The sequence below is a fragment of the Hylaeus volcanicus genome, chromosome 1 (assembly GCF_026283585.1).
Source record: "Hylaeus volcanicus isolate JK05 chromosome 1, UHH_iyHylVolc1.0_haploid, whole genome shotgun sequence".
NCBI classification, from domain to species: Eukaryota; Metazoa; Arthropoda; class Insecta; order Hymenoptera; family Colletidae; genus Hylaeus; species Hylaeus volcanicus.
The window spans coordinates 33,305,051-33,329,793 of NC_071976.1; the positions used below are offsets into that span (position 1 = coordinate 33,305,051).

Consider the following 24,743-nt stretch of genomic DNA (forward strand, 5'->3'; position numbering starts at 1 on the left):
AATAATTTCTTAAAGCTCGAGGGACCGATTAACCGCCAAGAACGCTATCGTTAAAGAAGCGTCTTTCAGTTTGGAGATCAAGAAAGAAACTCATCGTTGAGACACGACGGCAAGAATGGGAACAGGCTCTCGTTGTCGTGTAGATTCTATTCGCGCTAATTTCTCAAAATACTTTAGGCTACGGTTACTATAGATACGAGTTCTGACGAATTAGTCCAAACAAGTTCTTCAATGATACAATGATATGTGTTTACACTAGCAAAGACAAACATGTCGGAACATTCACTACGCGTCGTCAGAACTAGTTGAGTGTTCAAACAAGTTTGATTTTTTCGTGGAACCTGCCCTATTTTGGGTGTTAATCGGTTGATCAAGGACAAAGCATCTTCTTTCTTTCTTTCTCTCCTATTCTCCTTCTATCCTTGTTCCTATATCCTTGTTCGATCGAAATTTACTGAATTCAAACTCCAATTTAAGGCTTTGTATAACAACAAATGACCAAATATTACGGGTCAGTGGCTTTGTCTCAGCATACGCTTGGAGTTAGCGCGAATAGAATCTACACGACAACGAGAGTCTGTCCCCACTCTTGCTCAGCTACGATCGATTTTGTCGTCGCACGATTGTCAGTTAGAACAAGGCGCCAGGTGTAAACAATTTAAAGCGAAAGCAGCAGAAACAAACCGATATCGGTTTCGTTGGAAACGTTCGGGTCGAAAAAAAAAAAACGAAATCCGTAGCGCGACTTGAAGACGCTTCCGTATTCACCTCTATTACGAATTTACTTACTTACACACGGACTATCGCCACAGAATAAATCGAGCATAGTCGACTTTTTTAATCTCTAAGTATTATCGTTACTCGGTTAACTCGTTAAGTCTACCGCACGTTGTGATTCTAATCCACACGTGCGACAATCAACACTTAACACATAAGGAATCACATGAAATTCTGTATATAACGATACACCATTTAAACTTGCTTAAGACTACCTTACAGATACCTCACCCAGCGTGTCTACTACAAACTTCGTAATCCACGAATATACGAAAAGGAGCGCTTAACCGCGAAGTCTTATGGAAAGATGAGTCTGAGACGACGGCGATCGTAGTAATAGCTATAAGCGAAAGATAAGCGACGTCGAAAGCACTTAACATTTTCCTTGGTGAACAGGTTTTCACGATTTTCTCGACGGCGTTTCGGTAATTCCTTCTTTCGACGTCGCTTGTAAAGTGTCCGAAGTGCTTTGGAAAGAAAGGAAGAGAATGGAAACGAGACGTTGAAGAACATTATGGTACAGGTCCGAAATTTGTGTCAGGAAAAACGCGTGCCTGAGATTTGGCGTGACTTTAATCCTCGCATTAGTAGATCGCAATGCCTTCGAGGAAAATACTTATGTATCGCGATGCATTGTGAACTCGTGCGAGGATTGGATAGAGATCATGGCAAATTAATGGTTCGTTACTTTAGAACGCGCAGGTGTACTTGCAATAATTTGGTAACGAATGTTTACAGATCCTGGATGATTATTGTCATCCTTTGGCATCAATGACTTTTGCCACCTTAAATGGAACACCGTCTTTCGAATTACTCGACGCTCGAAACATTAGCCGCGTATGCTTTACGATTCCATGCTTTACAACTGATCGACGAATCGTTAGCCACGAGTGATCCATCGATGATCGATCATTCGTGGATAATGATGATAACGTCGTTTGTACAGACTTTTGCTTGGGAGTTGGCGAGGCACCTACGAACTGAAGAGGAGGGAAGCAAGAGTATTACTTTATCCTTCGAGATTCCCTCTTTCTTTCGAGTAGTCACACTGCATATTCGTAGTCCATGCTATATTCTCATTTTAAAGAGAAAGTGTATCTTATCCGTCTCGAAATCTTTTAATTTTTCTTATATATATATATATGCATCTACGTCGATAGTTACTATTGTTCGTTCAGTTTATCTCGATATGTCTCGTTTGCGAATTTCAGTCGCCGTTACGCCACAGCCAATCGGGCTGCCTCGCCAACTCCTGACCAGAGGACTATACTTGTGCACGGTCGCATTTATGCCAGCGGTTGCGCGTGATTACGCATATCGCGATTAAATATTTGCTTACGCAGATCAAGCACTTGTCAAAAATATTTACTTTACGTTCGTTTGCATTATTTTCGTGTTTAGGCCGTAATTGAGCAGTATCTGTACAATTTGTATAAAACTGTGTGCTCACGAAAAGAAAAGCAGCAAGATTGTTACGCATCAGTCGTCTTTCATGAACCGTAGACTTAATCATTAAACTTATAACGATCTTACGTTACAATTAAGTTAAACGAATATATAACAATATATCGCTGGCAACAGAAATGTTATAAGATTAATATTTCTAATTTGGAACACGCACTACCAGTCAGAAGTACGAGTCCGTGAAAAATTTAGGTAAAATTTATGTTCACTACCATTACTTTCAAACAGTAGTGTGTGTATACCTTTTAAGTCGATATAAAACCAATGAAACCAATGAAACGAAAGTTAGCCATCGGTTCTTATCGCGATAAGAAATCTTTTTTCCGTATGTGCTACTAAATTAAATTGAAAAGATTACGATTTAAATTATTAACCTACGTTTTCTTAATTAATCTCAGATATAGATTCTTGAGATGTAAAAACTGAGACTAGAAGAACATCACAAATTGGAAAAATATAAACGCCATTTTCTCCGTGCTCGGTGTCTCTTTGAATATAGCTGGATATACGAAAGAATTAGAAAAATATTCAAACAAAACTATTGTTTCTCAACTGTAAGACGTAACGAAGAATATATCATTTGAATCGGTTGCTTTGAACGAATTTCATTTTAACCTGCGCGCATAAAAACGCTGTGTACAGTGGGTGTAAGTATGCGAAGTTCGATCCACGCGAGCGTAGGTGTGATTAAAATGAGATTGCCGTTGACAATTAGACGGTAGAACGAGTACGTGTACATACAACGCAGATATGCACGGGAAGATGCTGTTGCTTGGATGTAGATTCTAATGTTTACCGTACCTCGTTCCTGGGACCATTCAAATACAGTTCAGAAAATGTTGTTCTCGATTCGAGAACAACATTTCCTATTTTCCTTATATTTGACGCAAGTCCTCCTTTAATCTATTTCATTTTTTAATGCAAGTGCAATCGATTATCCAGTCTGCTGCATTTCGTACGACATCACAGGTACATACATACAATTACATCAGTGACAATATATCTATACACCTTTACGATTATTTTACACGTGATCGTGCGTCGATAAAGTATGACTATCTGCTGTATGAGATATCGACTAAAAGTTTTGTAACATACATAATTGGATCAATGATCTCGATTGTCAATTTCGATACGATACATATGTACGCATTTTATATGTATATATATGATGTGTATATATATATACATATATATATATAGAGATTTCTTTTATATTTATATACTTATATTATGTGTATATATAAATAAATATATATGTATAGTATTTATGTAGGCGATACAGTAGTCACATAGTTAGGCAGACTTGATTTATACTTGACATCGAAGAACTGATTTCAATTGATTTTTTTCTTTTTAGAAAAGGAAGTAACAGCTTCGCGAGCGGAAAGTATTCTCTTCGCAGGTGTTATGCTTTTTCCGTCGCATTGTAAGAAGCTTAAATAAATAGCGCAGCTATCCCAACGAATTGACGCGTTTGATAAATGAAAAGCGATGGATCGTAAACGTACGTGATCCATCGAATATAGTTCCTATAAGATTTTAAGACTCGAGTCGGACAGTGGAATATTTGTACGAACATGTGGTCGAAGTTTCGAATAGTAAAGCTTGTTTACAACATAAAGTTATTGTTTACTTATGTCGACCATTTTGGTAACTGTATATTTATGATTTTCTCCAGTGATCAAATTGAGTACGACTTTTCATTGAGTGTATTTATTCAATGTTTTGTAATAGCTGCTACGTATTTAGCATTAGTGTGTTCTGTATCAGATACTAAAACTATTACATCATGTTTGAAATATTGAATTTTCAGTTATACCATTGGATAATAACGTTTGTTAAAACTACTTGAAAAGGCAAGACTTTTGCCAAGATTTAATTCGTAAATTTCTGAACATTCTTCAAATCCTCCACAAGAAGTCCTAGAAAAACTACCGATTTCAATCTGCACTGTCTGATCTCAGAACGTTACGTTTCTTTGAAATTTACAATCTTTTAGTATCACTAATGACAAACGTCTTGAAAATCATTTGCAAGATCAGAAATATCGTCCTAAATAACTGGATCAGTCGTTACTTACACGAATAAGCCTCTACTAATAATAAAAGCAATACTAAGTTGTCGATAGTGAACAATGTCAAATAGTTGATATTAAATCATTTTCGATACTTTATCAAGAACACAAAATTGTACCTTCTAAAAGGTTTTCTAAGTAAACAGAAAAATGAACGAAGAAGTTACAATGAAAATAGACGATATATTTTTTAAATTCGAGAAATGTTCCTGTACGATATTTTCGAAGACTATGTTAACAAATTTCCTATTTATAGTATAACGAACAAACATACAATTTAAAAACAATTAACAGTAATAATAATCCATAATAATGATAATAATAGTAATAATAATAATGTATCGATCGTTATAGATTCTCCTAGAAAAAAAATTGTTCCAGAAATGTATTAAGTTTGAAGTCAACGATTAATTGAGTACGAATACTTTCGCGTGTCATTGTACCGTATAGATCTAGTCGCGTCGTTTCCAATTGCATTTTAATTAAGTAGAAGCAGCAAAGTAATTTTGGTGAAATTTTCACGTCAAATACTCCACTGCGGGACGATCGGAAAAACACGAATTCGCGTCGAAGCATCGTTAACGAAGTTGGCATTAAAGAAACTGCAGCGATAGCATGGACAGAAATCGCAATGCCAAGGATCGCGTCAGCGGTGTTAATTCATAAGTAGATCGGTTCCAGATCTAGTAGAAAATGTGCCTACAGTGCGCTTAGCCACTTACGAAGGAAGAACCTTTCATCTACAAGGTTTAGATGATTGCATTCGTTCAAGAGGATTGTCCATGCGATTAACATAGGACGAAGACGATTTCGAGGGAAGCCGGTTGACTCTCGTCGAAAATTTCTTCGCGCCTGATGTACCCTTAAAGAAAGAACGTTAGGATATGTTTGTAGGCCGATCAGATTTTTGCGTTCGTCAAACATCTGCTCGCGTATACCATTCCTCTAGCGTTCGTTTTTCTTTTCGTTATCGTCGTCGTTGATGGGCCACCGTCACCCTTGTACTATCCATTGAGATTACATCGCAGAACCGCGAGAATAGTTTCGGCTACTCGTCTGTCGTCGAAGGAGGCGAGAACCGTTGTCACTCTCCCGTCCTTCGAAGCGACGGTATCTCGAGATTGATTTCGCGCGCTAAAGGCCAACGCTTGTGGACCGTGTACTTTGAAGAATTTGGAAGCGATCGAGTCGAAACAAAGTACGAGCATGATTAGAATTCTACGCCAGAATCCTACGCTAACGCTAAGGAAACACGCTTTCCGAACAATTGTGCGATTATCGCTGGGACAAGGTCGCCATCCAAGGTAATAGTAATTTTTAATGCTGCGATCTCGTCAGATATTAACCTTCATCGTACGACCGACCGATAGTCCAAACATTCGTTCGCGATGGTCCATACATTTATCGTTTATTGCTCAACGAGGTTTTACCTGATTTTCAGAGAACTTATTCGTCGGCAAAACATCTCGAATTAGAATTAAGTTGGATGTTTTTTTTTTTCTTTGTAGTTATATTATTGCAACCGTTAAATCTATTTGCTTATCTGTCCTTTGAGATGTTTCTGTCTCTTAGATTCCTGTTGCTTTGTTGAAATCTTCGGAATAAAATTAATATCGTTATTTTATTACGAACTGAATTTCGTGGAATTTCACGACGCTCTTCGTTCTTAATAAAATTCGTCGCGATGAAGGTTAAATCCGAACGTTGTAAGGATTTGGTCAGCGAAATCATTGATTTCTATGTACCATTAATAGGCGCTTAAGTAGAATTATCTCGTAAAAGTTACCGTATGACGCGCGCGATCTTAATGATTTCGTCACGCGCTCATTTTCATATACATATATATCGAATAATTAATGTCTGACATCATATTGGAGCTTCTGCTTCTATCTCGGGCGGGGTAAGCGCAATACTTTCGTACAATTCGTCGTTCATATTTTTATTCGCGTTTCGACTCCTTCGCTACCCAACCGATTTCTTTCTCTGACAACGAAACTGTGTACCGATTTATTCGAGGACACGAACAGTTTGATTCGGAGAAAGTCACGGCACTCGTAAGTTTCGTAGCGAAAGAACGAATCGTTCCTTGAAAAATTAACCACCCCGAGAGCCACGGCAATATTGTTACAGATCGTTCGTTGAACGCTTAAATGTTCCGTAGATCGTGTACGGTGGCTGGAAAAATATAAAAACATCATGAGGCACTTTACATTAAATATCAATAAATTTGCAAAGAGGATATTACGTTGATACGTAATAGGATACGTATCGAAACTTGATTGATTATCGTAGCTTTCAAATGGTATGTACTTTGATATCGTGGTCGATAGTAGATGTGAATTTGATATTTTCGTAGAGTGTGCTTACGTGGAGAAGAATGTACAAATCGCATGGAAAATATATTTTGTGAAATAAATAACGTATTATTAAAATAAAATAATACAATAATAAATAATACTTGAAATAACATTTCAAATAATATAATTTCAAAAGTGTCCAGGTTTGACCACAGCTAATCACACCCACTATTCCACTTCTCTTCTCTGCGTAGTACGTACCATTTGAAAGTTATATTTAACCACTAAATTTCGACATGTCTCGTTATTAACAGAATATTCTATATACAAAGTTATTGTCACTTAGTGTACCTCACGGTGTACGACTACTTCTCTTGGCCACTGCATTAGCCTCGATGAACGCAGTGGCTCTCGCGGTAATTTTATTTCGGAAACATCGAATAATAAATTCGCGGGTGCCAAAGGAATCAATCTTGTCAGTCTACGAGCTACAAAAATCGCGTGACTCTAAACACCGAGGTTGTCGTGCGACATTTATGTCGCCCGTAAAGTTGTTCCGGTAACCACTTACCGATTGCTCTTCGTGTTGGGCTCGACCAGCGAGCCTCAGAACGATTGTCTACCGTTAAATAATTAAAGCGTTAGAGGAGTCGTCTCGATTTCTAGTTATCATTGTTTAAACGTGTTTAATTTCGAATTTAAATTTGAACAATCATATTTTCATTTGTTATTTTAATCTAGAAGAATCATACTTCCTGCCATCGAATTTTCTGTTTTGGTTTACAAGTACCGAATCGTTCATTGTTATCATTGGTATTCTTTTTCGATACGAATCAAAGAGAACATTTGTGAAATGAAGTCACCAAACGGTCCACGTGCCACGTCAGATCGTGATTTTTCTATGATTGTCTATGATTTCCTGTGTTGCCAATAACGCTAGGAAAATGGCAACGTATCGGCACTTGAACATAAACATTCTTACCTCGATGAGTATCTCTTCTCCCTCTCGTAATAGCAATGTAAATAAAACGTATTCTTTTCGTGTATTCTTTTCATTCACCTGGCACTTGGCTAATTTGATACTTTCATTCTACGATTCGTTTCGAGACGTCTCCTCGACGAAGTAAATACCTAACGACACACTCGTCGATGAACATTGCATCGTGTTCCTTCACCAAATGCAAATCGGTTCGCGGGTTTCGCACGAGACTCGATCGAATCGTCGTACTGGATCAACCAGAGCACGCTATGGCGTAGCGGATGTCGATCGTCTCTCGTTCGTCTCCGTCGAGCCTTAATTTATTGGGAAAAATGGACCCTCATCGTCACGGTTGGACGTTGCTTTATTTTTCGTTCTCCCTTCCTCTTCTGTTTCGCTTTCTAATAATTCATGAAAAAAATAGAATCTCTCTTATGTTGCTTTCGTCGTACTTGCTTTCTTCGTTTTGTGTATGCCGTTCGCTGTTAAACAGGTTTACGCATGTACACCCTTATTGCTAGAACCCTCGTGGACATTTTTTAAACGATTCTCGCGGACGCCGTGTCCGAGACACGAAGAAAGGAAAGAACTCGATAGAAAGAATTTTATATTCTAACGTATCGGTTTGTTCCTAGTTTGTCTTTTACAGATGGACCGTGCCGTTTCAAAATATACACGCGACGAATCGATTTACATTAACCCTTTGACTGCGGGCGATTTTAATGCAAGACCCGCGTTACGCTCGAAAGATTTTTCCATGCGTTGCGCATACATGCGCTCTGAACGCCGATAGGCGTTTGTAGCGCGCGGTCAACTGATCGATTGTGCGACGATGACAATCAAAGTGTTAATATTCTCCACGAGAGGCGATTAAAAGGAATCCGGTAAAACCATTGTGCTTCTATTTGTTATGCGCTCCAATGTAAATAGCTGAGTAAATTATCGATTGGAGCGGTCGGTGTGTTTGATTGTCTTTCGGTACGCTCTGTCATTGCGAGCTTATGGCATGGATAAATGAAGGATACAACGAATGAACAAGGGGATTTAAGCACAGCAGAATCCTGACACGATGTCAAATTATCCGACTGCTCGAGGTCACTCGTTTACTGATCAGAAGATTCTAAGACACAAATATACTTCGATATGTCTTAAAAAGCATCCAATTAAATGTTATCTGTTGTATTAATTTTATTTTATGTTTTAGAAAAGAAATTATTTTACATATACTGTAAAAACATACAGATATACTGTTTTTTTTTACATCGCGCGTGGTGTCGGTCATTTTTCCCACCACGGTATCATGTTCGTGAACTTTTCCAATTTTCGTAAAATTTTGAAATCCCTCAACGATGTATATAGTTCATTAAAAAATTCATAATCATCCTGTGATTTGATCTTATCTGCGTTTATGTATGTTTACATCGAATCGAACGTTTGCTTATATAGACGCGCAGAAACCTATAAATTAACTCAATATTTGCCTTTCTCTATCGTTCGTATTTATTTCTCCACTCTTCCACCGCAAATATTTATTTTATTAGCATGCCTCCACGTAACTGGCTTCGGAACAAACACTGGATGCGGCGAAGAGATCAAAAATAGGACACCACCTACACCAGTGCTGCTCGACGCAAACTCCTGAGCTTAAGGACTTTCCTCTATTCCGTCTTCGTTAACATAGCGTAAGACCACTGCGTCACGTGTACGCATCCTATACAAACACGGTGAATCATGTAGAAGGAGTTAAATCCGTGTAACACCTATCCATAGAGAACGCTAAGGTATACTATGGGGTTTTACTTCTGGAGAACCTCGAGCGGACAATTATTTTGACATAGAGAATCGTCGTCGAAACTCTAATCATTATTGATTAATTCATAGTGCGTATAACCCAGCAGTTATGGAAACGCTGTTTGGACCCATAAATATTCGACTTGAACTGTCGTCGTCACTCGTGACGTACAATTGATGGATGTAGTCTATTTTGGTAATTCTTTTTCTTCCTTGAATCTCCTGTTTTAGGGACCGTAACCGTAACCCAAACAAAGTTAAATTTGCAGAGTAACCCGTGCAATTGGGTCATTTTTATCACTGTTTCGTCTCTTATCATAATTAAGAGCTTTATGAAGTTTTTTCAAAGTAGTTAATTATATAATAATTAGTTGAAGATAAACATCTGGACCAGACAATCTTTTTTCAGACTCCTTCCCTCTGCAATGTAACATTTCATGGGCTTGTATTCAAAATGAAAATGTACCCTGTAAGTCAATAATTTTTATTTCCACTCAACAGTTGCAAAATGCATGAGTTTTATCGAAGAACGTAGAATAAAAATTACTTCAAATCATTTCATTTCCCAATGTTCTTGTTCCTCAATTTCAGTAAAGTATGTGCTGTTAATTTAAAATATCATTCACAAATATTTGTAAATAAAATTTACGAAATATCTGTCATTCAACGAAGCATTTATATTTTCACCTATTGTCTGGATTATTTGCAGTCCGTTCCGCGTAGATTAATTTGCTCTTTCTACACGGTTACTTTTAGTGACTCTAACTTCGCATTAGTAACATACTAGTCCTCTAGGTTTAGGCAACGGTTACGATCCCTCCTCGTTTAGTGGTTATAGCACATCCGACGACAGAGATCCTGCTGTGCCAACGCGACAAGGTTTTCTGCACCGAACCGATTATTAGAATGTTTTCAATTTTGTATGACAGCTTGCGTTGATTGGAAGTAGTAAAGTAAACGAGAGTAAGGCAGGAGAGTAGAACGAACGAAGGTGTCTGGAAGGAACGTTAATCGGTTCCATCAGGAGATGATTTTAACAACGGACTCGTCCTCGTTCTTGAGCAGAAGGCTCAGCCTGAGGTCGAGTTCGCCAGCTTCGAGGGCCCATTTTTCCCTGAGCCATCATGGAGAGTCCGCGGTGTGGGTGCCGAGTGTATGAATCGGGAACAACGGATACCAATCGACGGTCAGTCGTGTCAATGGAAGTTGGTCGAGGCTCACTTCGGCTCCGCCTAAGCCCTGATTACTCTCGAAGGTCTGCTTCTTCTCCCACAGCATCACCAGCAGATTTCTTCCGAGAGCGTCGCAGCTGTTGTATTTAATGGTCTGCCGGTATTGCGGTTTCTTCGAGTGACGTATCACGCGAGTTTTACGCTTCTGCAGCCATCGGTCGCCGTCTCGGAGATACGTTTTCACGTAGGTATCTGCGCCACGGAGAAACATCGAGTCAATTTCTCATAAAAGGATCGTGTGTCCATTGCATTATTTTGTGGGGCATGTAACGTGGTAATAAGGGTATCGTGGGTGTAGGCGTGAAAGAGATTTTAACGTTGTCTCAATTTTTTGCATGGAATCACTGGTTCCTCATCGAACGGTCCACCATAGTGGTGCGCTCGTTATGAAACACGTATTAGGTTTTGCTTTGGCATTTATTTGAACTTTCGATTTGTCGGAAAGTGTCTTGAAAACATCTTTGAGAACGAACGTATTTTCTGGCGGCCGAAACATCGTTGTCGACATAATCATTGTAGTTCCAGAACTAGAACGATGTTGCTGATAAATATTTTAGAAATGACCAGACAAATTAACAAATTCTCGATGCTCTATAAACAAAATTATTTATTTATTTAAAATTATTTAATTATTTTACCCTATTTAATTACAATATTTACACCGCTCTTTCCTATAAACAAAAAAACGATAAATAAAGTATGTTCAACGAGTCAATTCTTTTTTCACCAACTCGTTCGAACTTTACCGTATCCGAAAGTCACTTCCTTAAAGAAATGTATTTTTAACCGACTTCGAAAAGGAGGAGGTTACTCGATTCGACATGTATTTTTTTTTTTTTTTTTCTTTACAAATATACACCAATAAGGCAATTTATCTGTTGATATTTGTAAGAGAGAGACGAGGAAAGAAATTTCTAATGTTAAGGATATAATTTGAATATAAACTATTCGATGCTATGTTAATCACTATTATACTTCAATACAGGAACTTGGATTATACAGAAGTATGTTGTAGTCCAAATATAATTTAAGGAATATCGAGTAACTATTTTTCTATGTTCCACAATTTATGAAAATACAAGCACCCAGAGTTAACCATTTTTACCAATTTTTACAAAAACTGTCTTCACGAATGGGGTTTTAACTACGGAATTATTAAAGATGCAGACTTACTCTTTCTGTGTTTCAATTAAAAACAACGAGTCTTTCTGAATAAAAAACATGCCACTTCAAAAGCTGTTTATAAAGGAAGAAATAAATAGTTTACCTGGTTCTTCTTTTTCACCTGGACAAATGTCTCTGGCACAGATAACTTCGACCTCGAGTGTACCTTTGCTTAGGCAGAAACCCAATTTCACCTCGCCATTTGGAGTTCCTAAAACGCACGAGACATTCATATAATTGATCTAAAATTGATCGGAAACGATTTTGTTCTGTTAAATTTATTGTATTTTCTTTTCTGGAAACCTTGTATCGGCGTGAATAATGAGAAAGAAAGTTAACATTTTCTTAAACTACGAAATAGCGTTAGAAGTTAACGTTATCGAAACAACTATCAAACATTTTACCAGTGATCATTTTGAATCCTTTTGGCGGCACTTGTCCCCGACCAAACTTCGGGTCAACACCATTTTCGTTTCTCGCTGGCTGACTGAAAGTTAAGGAGGAGAGAAATTTACGTCAGCAATAAAAACTTGCTGGAACAAAACTGAAGAACGTTAAATCGGAATAAAAACTAATTTTAATAATAAAGTAGATATTTCATTACATTGTCGTTACAGAATCGTTTACTGATATAATTGTAAGTAACAGAACGATCAACAAATCCGTTTAACGAATAATATTGTATTCATCTGTGTAAAAAATAATAAATTCGAAAATTTGTTTTCAATTCGGTTTATTCGTGCGATCTCTTTATTTTTAATTTTTTAGTATAAATATTAAATTTAGCTTAATATATGTTTAAAATATTATACAGGATTTCAAGTATGATACTTTTACGAATACAAATTACTTCTCTGAAAGTAGAAAAATTAACTCGAATCAGTAAATTTTAAACTCTGCACTCGTGTATATTCAGCGTTGCTTACCCCCATTTCTCTTCCTCGTCCGATTCAATGTTGCGATCATAAAACCTCTCCGGAATATTCATGACGCTGTCTTTGCGCTCACCCTGCCCTGTGAGTTAGAAGAAAATATTTTCTTTCTGTGATTGGTGCATTTCGCGACTACCCGCCCACCAATCTGCATGCCGAGTGAATTACTGTTTTCTGGGCCAACACGTTGATCTTCGCGTTTCTTCGTTGTCTCGTAAAAAAAGAATAAACTATCTCCCCATTGTGTCCCTAAATGTGAAAAAATATACTACTTCACGCAGATTGGCGAGGAGCCGTCGCTCGAGATCCATTTTTATACCTACTGAAACTGGCTGTCATCCTAGGGATTCATTCGTTCTGAACAAAACCTTGCTTTACGTTACAATCAACGAAGCTTTCAACTGTTATAAAATGTCGCTGGGATCGCAAAGCCTTTCCTACTGCGTGTATGTACGTACATGTATGTTTATTTGCGAGACATAATGAACATTAAAGTCAAATAAAGTTTAATCGTCACATTTTCAGACCCGAAACTATCGAAACTTTTATTATATTTTTTAAAACTAACATCACGTTCAAAGACTTATATTTTTATGTAACTTCTTAAATATGTTTTCTTTTTTTTTTTTTTTTTTCTTAGAAACCTTGAAGACGAAGCGACTATAAATTTGTCGAGTCAGAAATTTTAATCCTGTATCGTAAACTGTTCTGTTCAATCGACTCGGAACGATAATACAATGATTATTTACTTTCAGCAAAGACAAAACTGGAACGTGCTTGTTGGAAAAATGTCTTATATTCTTGTAAGTAGCGCATGTCAGAATGATGAATCTGTTTATTGCAACTTTAGCATAAGGTAACCAATAATATGTTTATATCTAATAATACGCGTCATTGCTAATAATAATATATATTCTATCGAAGATACGAGAACGCAATTTCTGTTTACCATTACTATCACACAATTGAGAAAAGAAGTAGGAATAAAGCATTGGCGTCGATAAATCGAAGTATGGAACAATAAATCACACTAAAGCCTACTTACGCTTTTCTTAGCTACGTGTTGCAATACTCTAGCTAAGAATGGAACGGGTACTTCAATTGTAGCTATTTCTTCAACGCCTACGAAGTTACTGGTATTAAGAGATTCACGTTACTATTACGAGGCACTAGCTACTAGTTCTACTATGTCTACCATTTCTACGTGAGACAAGTACTATGATTAAGTGTAGTAATAGGTCATTGGCATACGTACAAGGATGTAGAGTACCACTTTTCCGATCCAGCAACATTAATCACACGTGAATACTACTCTCTATTTCTATTACTCGATTATTTCCCTTTCCTAGAACATGCTCTGTTTCTTGTTTCAGATTAAGGTTACTGTATCTTTCATCACTGTTATCGCCAAATGAATTTCGAGAATTGATTGCAAATCATTCAGCGTCTTTTACGATTTCGACTCGGTTTGTTTACGTTCATTGGATATAGAATTCGTAATTGTCTTTCGATAGATTTAATGTTGCATCAACAGGTTTAATATGATTATTAGCGACGGCTGTTAGAAGCGAAGAGTGCGTAGCTGTTAAATTTTGTTATGTTTCCCGCGTAACACGTATAATATCACTTAGGTGAAATTTACACGGCGTAGATGTTAATTGAATAATTACATTCAAATTGAACGATACGTCCTCTTGAACGAGAATATGCTGTTAGATATCTGACAGACATGTCAGAAATCCATCATCACGCGCGTCTGACACGAATTCCGATAGCGTGTTCGGAATATATTGGAAGACTATGGCAGGATTGAAATTAATGGGTCACTTTGAGGTATGTTTAATTACATGACCGTTTTATGTACAATGAAAGATAAAAGTATTTGTTATATGAGAAGATATTTTAACGAAGAATTCATACTAAAGTAATATTTTATACCGATGAACGTACTTGTGCGATATCAATGTCAGAACTGTAATGAATTGAATGTAATTTAAAATTTTGTTTCCCTATTTCTTGACGAACATTTGGTTCCTAATGTTTACGATTAATAAATTCTCAACCTTATTTGGTAAATAATTACTACAATCATTATATACTAATACGAAATCATAATTTATAGTAAACTATATTTTCACGAAACTTGTCATTCACAACTGTTATTCAAAAAACTTTAATTTGTTAAGTCGCGAGTACGATAAAAATTAAATTATTTTACGACAGTATACAATAATTACAATCGTACATGTTACATTTTCAATGTCCATAAATGTAATTATTAATTCTATTAGCAAACAGAACAATCACAATTGAATAATAGAATTCCATTGCTGTGCTAATTAAATGAAAAAACTTCGATTAATTTAAGTAATAAAATTAATAAAAGTACTAGAAAGTTACCCCGGATACTTCTTATGTAGAAAGAATTATCAAACTATATTATAGAAAATATTGAAATATTCATATAACTAGAAGTTTAATGGTACTGTAACTGACTAATAACTTTATCCTATCCGAGTGTAATAATTAATAGTAGATTACATGAAAGATATAATGGGGAATGTGGTGGAAATCTATTTTGTTTTAAGTCACTTAGTTCGTACTTTGAAAAGTGTAGGATATATATATATATATCCTATGTATAAAGCAGGCTGTAAGTAGTAACGGTCGATAATTGAATGGCCAGAAAGATGAAGCTAATACTACTACCTAAATTAATCATAAATTATTATACATTAATACAATAACATTGTAGTTTCGACAAATAGAAAATAAAATCGAAACCAATTTTTTTGGTGTCAGTTAAAATGTAACTCGAGCACTGTACGATGTATACGATTCTGTCAGGAAGTAATACAAGTCAATAATTAGATAAACATGAGAGTATAGCCCTTACCGCACGAATATCGAATTTTCCTACATTGTTTTCTTATCTCATTTAACTTATACGTATAAATATGATCAGAATGATGTTGATATGTACATACGATTGTTGATATTGTTTTCCAAAAAATAAATTTACGTTCTCAAAATGCATTCAACGATATTTCAGCATTCTACTTTCCTTACCTAGAATCACGATTGGCGGATAGCAACGAGTGGGTAGCGATTAAGTATAATCTACAGGTAATACTGCTACACAAGACGAATAACTTGCAAGGCACTATATGGCGCAAATAGTAGGATTCAATGCGAAAAGGAGACTAAGGGAATTGCAACGTGGTGCACAATTTTATACTCAAGTATCATTCAAAAATACGTATAAGGGTTATGGGAATCTCTAAACATAATTACACGCTTACATATAAAACAACGTTTCGAAGAAAATAATTTGTTGTAAGTTAGATGTTCATTTTCTCGTGTATTTGTCCATTTTCTAATTAAAATTTTCTCTCTCAAGAGATGATACATAAATCAGAAGATATTTGTGATAAAAAGAAGAAATCACTTCTGAACTTTTATTTTATGAATGAATCAGCGTTTCTCAAACTGGGATTCGCGAGTTCTGATAGGAGAAAAGCATATTAGTATAGCTACACGAATAGAAAGATTATTTAGTAAATAGTTTATTGCTATGAATTATGAAATATTAATATCAAACAACGTGTAAAGAATTTAAATTAAACATATGGAATCATTTAAAGTATATTAAAATATTTAAAATATAAAAACATTTACTTAAAAGCCAACTTATTAATATACTTTAAAAACGGTAATATACTTCAGAAGATGTGTCGTAATATGTAATTCAATCGAGAAGGATTTATTCTCAAGATAGTGAAGTTTGAGAAACACTGGTTCAAATTGTAATACAGTAATGCCCGGTTAACTGAAACTGATTTCCGTTTTAATATTTTACTCATTTAAAAAAAAAAGTTATCTTGAATCCCAATCAAAATAGGGGATCTATTAAAATTAGGTATACATTCAGAGCTATTTATTCTAATGTTAAGTGATTTCGGTCATATTTTCTGGAATACTCTAATATTACATATAATTAAAAACAAATCGATTGAAGTTATATGTAAATTAATATGCTTCGGTAAAATCTCGTCCATCCTTTGATAATAGCTCGTGAGGGAATAACGAGGAACGTATACCTATCAATTTTCATTAATAAATGAAATTTCATATTGCGTTATGTTATTATCGGCTCCTGTTGATAGATCGCTCAAAATATACAAAAGTAGCGGTGGTTATCAGTCGTGCATAGTACAATTATTTCAGTTATCCGGGAGATAATATATCTGACAATTAATAAAGGAAATTGTGTAGCAAATTAATTACAGATGCAAAAATATGTATACATTTAGTAGAGAGTGTAAAATAACTGAACGGATATCGATAAGAGGAGAAGTAAGGATATAAAATACAGTGTGGTCTGCATAAAAAAACATACCTGGATAACTTTCTTATTTTTCAAGATACAACAAAATGTGACGGATATAATGTATACGATTGTAAAGTAAACACGATGACAAAAGATTATTTTTTACAATGGTATACTCCCCTACCTTCTCAATCCTTAATAATATCTTTATCCATTTAATAATAAATAACGTTTACTTACAAAAATTCGTTTAAATTATAGATGCACATAAATAAAAAAAAAAAAAAATGTTTAAGTACAGTAAACAAATTTGTACGTGATTATATAGACGAAAAATTGGGAAAACTTTGAAAATGCATACAATCTATAAATTCGTAATAAACGTATGAAGAAGTTGTAGAAACTTAACAATTTATGCATTAAATACGTAACAACTGTACGAAATAGTTATAAAGTTTGAATGTTTATACAGTTTATAAATCCATAATAAATGTATGATCCCGTAAACGTTTGGTAATTCAAACAATTTATAAGATCACAAACTAATGCATGAAGAGGTCGGAAACATTAGAATATTTACATATATTACAACTTCATAACAAATGCATGCGAATATTGTAAAAATTTGGTTATTCGTGCATAATTAACGAATGAAAAAGTTGGAAACATTGGAATATTTACTCACTTTATAATTTCGTAACAAATGCATAAAAAGTTTATATAAATTTGTAAAGTCATACACGTTATAAGTTGATAAGGATTACATGGAAAAGTTCTATAACTGTGAAAATTTCTACATTTTATAAGTTCATAGCAAACGCATAATGATGGAATAAAAATTTGATAATTCATACATTGTATATGTCTGTCGGGTATGCATACAAAAATTTGTAATAATATGGAATTCGTGCATCTCATAAATTCAAAATAATTATATAGAAACATAAGTTTAGAAATACACATAATTCATAAGTTCATAATAAATGCATAAAGAAGCAGTAAAAATTTGAAAATAATTCGTAAAAGAAAGTTCTATTTTATTGAAGAATTTTTATAGATTCGAAAATTTGTATACTTTATAAATTCATAAAAAAATGTAGAAAGAATTCATAAATATACTTCATAAGGTAATAACAAATGCATAAGGAGGCAATAAGAACCTGGAGATTATTGGTTTCGTATGTTCATAGCAGATGTATGAAAAAGGTGTACCGTATAAACAAATTTGTATAAATTCGAAAACTCGTGTACTTTATAAATTCATAAAAAGTGTACGAAGAATTCATAAAAGTATGGAAATGGGCATAGTTCATAAGTTCACAACAAATGCATAAGGAAGTTGTAAACATTTGAAAATTATTCATTTTATAAGTTTATAGTACAAGAATGAAAAATTTTTACTTTATTAAAGAATTCGCATAAATTCAAAGTTTCGTATACTCTTTAAATTCATAAAATACAGGGTGTCCCAAAAATGTTGGAGATCCTTGAAAGAGGTGGTTCGGGGAGTGATTTGAAACAACTTCTTTTTTCTTAGCGAAAATGTTGTTTTCTGTTAATATCTCCTTAACGAAGCCTCGGGCAACGTTTTCGCTAAGGAAAAAGTTGTTTCAAATCATCCCCTGAACCACCCTTTTAAGGTGTTACAACATTTTTGAGACACCCTGTATATACGAAGAGCACATAAAAATTGGAAAATTTTGTCAATTCTGTCTACTGTACTAGAAACTAACCGGATACTCGATCGATGCACAAAATATTGAAATAGTAAATATTCCTGTAGAATTCAAACACTCGACTGTCACGATAATATTCAAAGAGTCATCTAATACAAATAATTCATTAACACGTTCACTGCGGCGTTCGAATTCGTGGTTGCTACCACGCGGCGGAAGGAACGGAAAGAACGGCGGGTAGTAACAACAGAGGTTGAGACGCAAGACGGCGGAAAACACACTTTTTCTTTTCCAAGACTGAAACGGCCGAGAAGGTAAACAGACGGACTAATGATGAGGCCATATAGCAAGTTCCAAGTCGAAACATCGAAAATTCAAGGGTGGGGAGCGTTTTAAAAGGAAGAAAGGATGAAACGCACACCGTGCGTCCGCCGCAGGTATTCGAACCCTAACCCGTACCGGGTTCCGGTACTTCGTATGATAGAATAACCCATCTAACCAGGTAACACAAGACATCTGTAACCCGAGTAACCCGGTTGTATGCGCGTTATAATAATACACTAAAAACCATAGTTATTACCATGTTTCTAAACGGTAATCAATTTTATTTCAATATTGTCTGTTTTCTACTCTACTGTCCATCCGCGAGAAGAAGGTCATGCAAGTGCTTACATTTACTTGTATTTACTACTCGTTAACTGTACTTATGTAGCAGAACAGGGACGTAAACACTTGCCCAGCCCTCTTCTTGCGGACGAATAGTACATCTATTGACATAAACAGTCACTTGAAGGAATCCCTATTTTCACCGGACATGTTATGAGTTTTGTGGGAACCCCAACACTAGCAACTGTGACAACCGGCCGAATGATAAACATTCGTCAGTCTTGCCTTAGAACGTGTAGTGAACGTGTGTGTCCTACATTCATTATACAGGGTGTCCCAAAAGTCGGGGAGGAGCCGGAAATGGGGGGTAGCTGAGACGATTCTGAACAACAATTTCCTTTGCAAAAATGTCGGATGGGGCTTCGTTAAGGAGATATTAAGAGAAAACCCCGACCAATCAGAGCGCGCGTAGACCGTTGGAGCGGCCGCGGTAGCGAAGGCTACGCGCTAGGCGGCAGCGTCAATGTCCTTCGATGCACGTCGAGTCACTTGTTCGCGTACAAGCGCGGCCGCCAGCGCGTAGCCTTCGCTACCGCGGCCGCTCCAACGGTCTACGCGCGCTCTGATTGGTCGGGGTTTTCGCTTAATATCTCCTTAACGAAGCCTCCGACAACATTTTCGCTAAGGAAAAAGTTGTTTCAAATCACCTCCCGAACCACCTCTTTCAAGGTGTTACAACGTTTTTGGGACACCCTGTATATACAGAGTGGAGGTGATTTGTTCGTGTTCTTATTTGACTCCTTATTGTTGGGTATGGGAGGCGCGGACACTACACTCGGCCTTCCTGAATTGACATTCATTCGCCCTCGAATGTCTGTTTTCTCGGGTTTTGCGTCTCAACAATAGTGCGCGCCGCACCCTCTTTCGCCGAAGTCCCACTCCGACCGCACCTCAAGTTGCCCCTTCCCCGAAGTGTGCTCCCCTCTCTCTTTCTCTCTCGACGCCTCACTGCTGCCCGCTCCCCACCGGCATTGTTGTTCATCGTCACTGGCCGGTCCTCTGCCGCTGTAACCCCCCATCCCGGACGAGCCCCCATATGTAGGAGTCTAAACGAAAAATAAGGCACGGGGATTCGAAGCCACGATCCTCGGATCCAAAGTCGACCGCTTTACCTACGCGACCAATCCCGTACCCTACGTTTCGTGTTCTTATTTGACTCCTTATTGTTGGGTATGGGAGGTGCGGTTACTACATATATGCAGGGTGTCCCAAAAGTCGGGAAGGAGCCGGAAATGGGGGGTAGCTGTGACGATTCTGAACAACAATTTCCTTTGCAAAAATGTCGGATGGGGCTTCGCACTAAAATTTATGAAGCGAAACTGTACCCTACAAAATCCATCATCTAGAAATTTTGTCTTGCAGGAATCTCTATGATGCTCGGAAATGCGCAAATTGATGGGCAGAGATCATCGTCGATGGACCGGGGGTAAACGTCATGGCGAACCAGACGGTCAATTACTATGGGAACGTTTATCAATGGAATCGGACGGTGGCGACGGACGACCAAGACGCGTCGATGGAATATTACCTACCCGACTGGACTGATCTCGTTTTAGCTGGGTTGTTCACCACGTTGATCATCGTCACTATAGTAAGCAACAATTCGACTCTCACTCGTCCAAAGAACCTCTTATTTACAGTTGCTAGCCCTGCAATTTCAAAGCCTTACTCAAAGATGCTTCGCGGTCCTTGTCGACCATTTTCGTACATTGAAGGAATCCGAAGCTTTTCACGTGTCACTCGAGCGAGTAAAAGGGTTCATAGACGTAACAATTTATTCTAAATGGTTTTCCGAAAGGGTCCTTGGAATTTTGTTTGTTTTCTATTTTTAATAAAAGTATATATGATTATAATTAAACGTGACATGGGATGTCGTTTAAGCATATTTTGTTATTAAAAAAATCCTAGACCACTTTTTCGTAAATACTTTATATGTGTATATACAGGGTGAGGTATTTAAAACAGGCCACCTGAATAATTCGTTTACTGTTAGCGATAGGAAAAAGTGTGTCGAACAAGAGTTGTTTGATTTCGAAGGGCACGTAAAGCGGTGCCAATAACTCTTTTATCGGTGGATGCGTAGAGCCGATATGAAATTCAACTCTGTCTTTTTAAATATTATAGTATTTCGTACACATTCTGATAGAGCCGATTGATTATTCTGTTCCGAAATTCTTACGCATTTCTAACGCTCTTTTTACTCTCGGGGGAAAAGTTATATTAAAATACCGATTGATACTCTTGGAGGAATTTAATTCAACAGGAATCCATCTTCCCATCCTCTCTTTTTCTCTACATGTTGGATTCCAGAACAAACCATGGCTTAAGATATTTGCAAGTTTTCATACATTGATGGATTCATAGAAATTTTGTCACGTACCAGTAACCGTAACCGTAACATCGTAACAGTAACATCGTAACAGTAATAGTAACAGTAACAGTAACATCGTAACACATTTTTTGTTTATTCAATGCAATCAGAACCTCTATACAGAGATAATTCGTAAATATTTGTCCGTCAAATTACAGTAGTTTGATTACATGGATACAGGTTTAGCGCTGACTGTTCAACGCATAACGCAATTGTAATATGTGTTTTCTGTTCTGTCGCAGGTAGGCAACACTTTAGTAATTGCCGCTGTGGTAACAACGAGGCGCCTAAGGTCCGTTACTAATTGTTTCGTATCCAGCTTGGCCGCTGCGGATTTATTGGTTGGCTTGGCTGTAATGCCGCCGGCAGTATTATTACAGGTATATAAACGACGTATATCAGTGTAGCTGAAATTTTGAAAGGTATTCGTACAAAAAAGGGTGCCAATAAATTCGTACACCCTAATTATCTGCGTTATTTTTCGAGACGTGAAAGCTTATATGTGAAACTTCGTGTAAATTTGAATACTCTAATTATTTACGTTATTTTGAGGAACATGAAACTTCATTCATAAAAAAAATCATCCGAACGGAATCGAATGTTTTAGTGAAAAACCATCGTGTGAGATTATTTATACAATCAATGAATATTGAATTCTTTGTAAAAATTACGTTCTGTTTATTTGGATTCTTGGTTAGAATTCAGTATTTGATTCTCTTTGTAAAGTTTTTTCATATCTCTAGAAATAGCAAAGGTAATTACAGTGTTCAAAGTTATTGGCCAACCCTATACGTGCCGCTGTGAATAGCAATGTGTGAGTGAAGAAAGTTGGAAAATTTAGTTGCTTCTATATTCGTAGCTTGGAGTCGTTACTTTGAAACGCAGAGGAGTAAGTCAGAAGTTACTTATTAAAGGGCGAAACTGGAGTAGAGAGAACTATGTTTACACATGCATATATATTCGTTGTCCAAAATGAAAGTGGTGTATGTCAAGTACGTCAAGGGGCATACTATAAGACGTTTCAAATCAAATATAACGAAGTAATCTTTACTTAACAATTCTCCGGTTTTCGGTTATCTCCGTTTCTGTTATAAGAATAGGTACATTTAATTTAGCTAGCAGAGTTCATCATTAGATAAGATGTTATTGTTTTAAGCTTCGACTTTACATCGGATCCTCTTAAAGACAAAAATAAACAAGTACTTCATATTTAATCCTTTGACCCCGGCACGATTTTCGCTGTAAGTTTTACAGTCCGTACTAGCGCTCGTAGTTTAAACGCTCCGTCCAGGTAAACGAAATGTTTAAATTAAATTTAAATTATCTTTAATTTAAAATCAATTTCAAACTCGACAGATGTTTCCTCATAGAGTCTGACGAGACGAAACATTTTTATATTTATAGTTTATTCGTCCGACGTTTAGTTTCGAAAATAAAAATTGAAAACTTAGAAGATCATTTTTCTGAAATTCAATTGTTCCCAACGAGCTTCTAACTTTCAAACTGAAAAATATACAATTTTGGAATTCTACAACTTCAAACTGTTCATGCAATAATATTGTAAACATCGACGGGACGCGAATTAACAATGCCAGATTTCGAAGCATGTTGCGACAGTCGCAGACAAAATTGAAACAATATGTCAACCATAAATTCATTAGCGGTTACGAGCTGTCGCTTGGCAACGATCGTAGATCGACCGAGGAGCGCGTGATGCTAGTTTTAGCATTAAAACTATCGAATCGTACATTTTTGCAGATAGAATGATTGGTGGCGAATAATGAACTGGATTCCTCCTCCTCCTCCTCCCTCCCAAAATGCAATAATTTTGTTTATTAACATATTCTCGTCACAAAATTACGCCACTGACAATATCTTTACACGATAACTGGACATCTATTGCATAAATAGTTTTAACGATTTCAATACGTTGTGAAAGTGACGACATTGTAACATTTACGATGTATTTTATATAAAATTTCATTTTAAAAAAAAATGAATACCCTGTAGTTGTCGGCATTAAAAGTTTTAAAGATTCTATTAAAAAACCCTCTGTTTCTAACTACTATTTAAACTAACTTAATTATTAATTTTGCCTTTGTAGACATTATTTAAATAAAAAATAAGAAAGTAACAGTAAATTATCAGTAAACCAGTAGCGATTAAAGATATTACAAAATTCATAGTAATTAACGAAACCAGTAAATTTGAAACCCTATAACAGACCTCTAACAACCCCTAAATTTGAAACTACTGCAAATCTTAAAATAAATAATTGGTACCAGACTTGTATCATTAATAATTAATGATTCGTGTCAGATAGTCGTTCCATGGTATCTGGATTTCAGAATCGGTTATGGTAATCTTAATTGCGGCTACTTGATGCGGGAGTCCGAATCGTCATTTACTTTCTGAATGTACTTATCATTCGTTCCGCGTACTTTGAAGCGCCACGTGACAATTGTCAACATTGATCCTTCGTTCTTCTTGAGCAGCGAGAGCAATTTTGCATATAGATTAAAATTGAGTCGGGGCATAATGAATGCTCTTCGATACGCCGCAATTCTACAACTCAGTCCTACGGAGACCATTCTCGATCGCTCTCTGGTCCGAATCGAAATTATTTCTTTCTGTTATTTATGGAGATTGCACATCTTGATGTTTCATTAAAGCAGAAACGAAAGAGAATCTTAGCAAGAGAATTGATTTCTACATAATTTTGTTAAACAATGTACTTTATTGTTAAATAAAACTTCGCCATTTCTATGGTGACTGCACCGCTAAAAGTTAACTCACCCGGTTCGATAAACATGTGCTAACCGAGGATTAAGAATTTTTATATTTATTCATTTATATGTTTGATTGTACGAAGAAGTAAATCTACTAATATACTAACTCTACGAAAAATAAGGAACGGAGATTCGAACTCACGATCCTCGAATCCAAAGTCGACCGCTTTACCTACGCGACCAATCCCGTACCCTACG

The 24,743-nt window shown here is 36.3% G+C and overlaps 2 protein-coding genes across 5 annotated transcripts in view; one reads left to right on the forward strand and one right to left on the reverse strand.

Annotated features, from left to right (window-relative positions):
• LOC128881685 (beta-3 adrenergic receptor-like) overlaps positions 1 to 22,953 on the forward strand; it is a 111,730-nt gene extending 88,777 nt beyond the window's left edge. Inside the window, exons 2-4 of one of the 4 annotated variants that reach the window (XM_054132964.1) lie at positions 20,748 to 20,976; positions 21,999 to 22,136; positions 22,616 to 22,953. In XM_054132964.1, the coding sequence (XP_053988939.1) occupies positions 20,821 to 20,976; positions 21,999 to 22,136; positions 22,616 to 22,732 (411 nt within the window). In that variant the 5' untranslated portion in view covers positions 20,748 to 20,820 and the 3' untranslated portion in view covers positions 22,733 to 22,953. Of the gene's footprint in view, positions 1 to 20,747; positions 20,977 to 21,998; positions 22,436 to 22,615 lie in introns of those variants that run through there. The other 3 variants (XR_008458155.1, XR_008458154.1, XR_008458153.1) reach the window with 3 other exon arrangements.
• The window catches only part of LOC128881654 (regulating synaptic membrane exocytosis protein 2-like), a 36,513-nt gene continuing 14,596 nt past the window's right edge, over positions 2,827 to 24,743 (reverse strand). Inside the window, exons 6-9 of the mRNA XM_054132940.1 lie at positions 12,708 to 12,795; positions 12,186 to 12,268; positions 11,885 to 11,992; positions 2,827 to 10,809 (exon numbers count right to left, since the gene is read on the reverse strand). Coding sequence (XP_053988915.1) covers positions 10,508 to 10,809; positions 11,885 to 11,992; positions 12,186 to 12,268; positions 12,708 to 12,795 — 581 coding nt within the window. The 3' untranslated portion in view covers positions 2,827 to 10,507. The remainder of the gene's footprint in view (positions 10,810 to 11,884; positions 11,993 to 12,185; positions 12,269 to 12,707; positions 12,796 to 24,743) is intronic.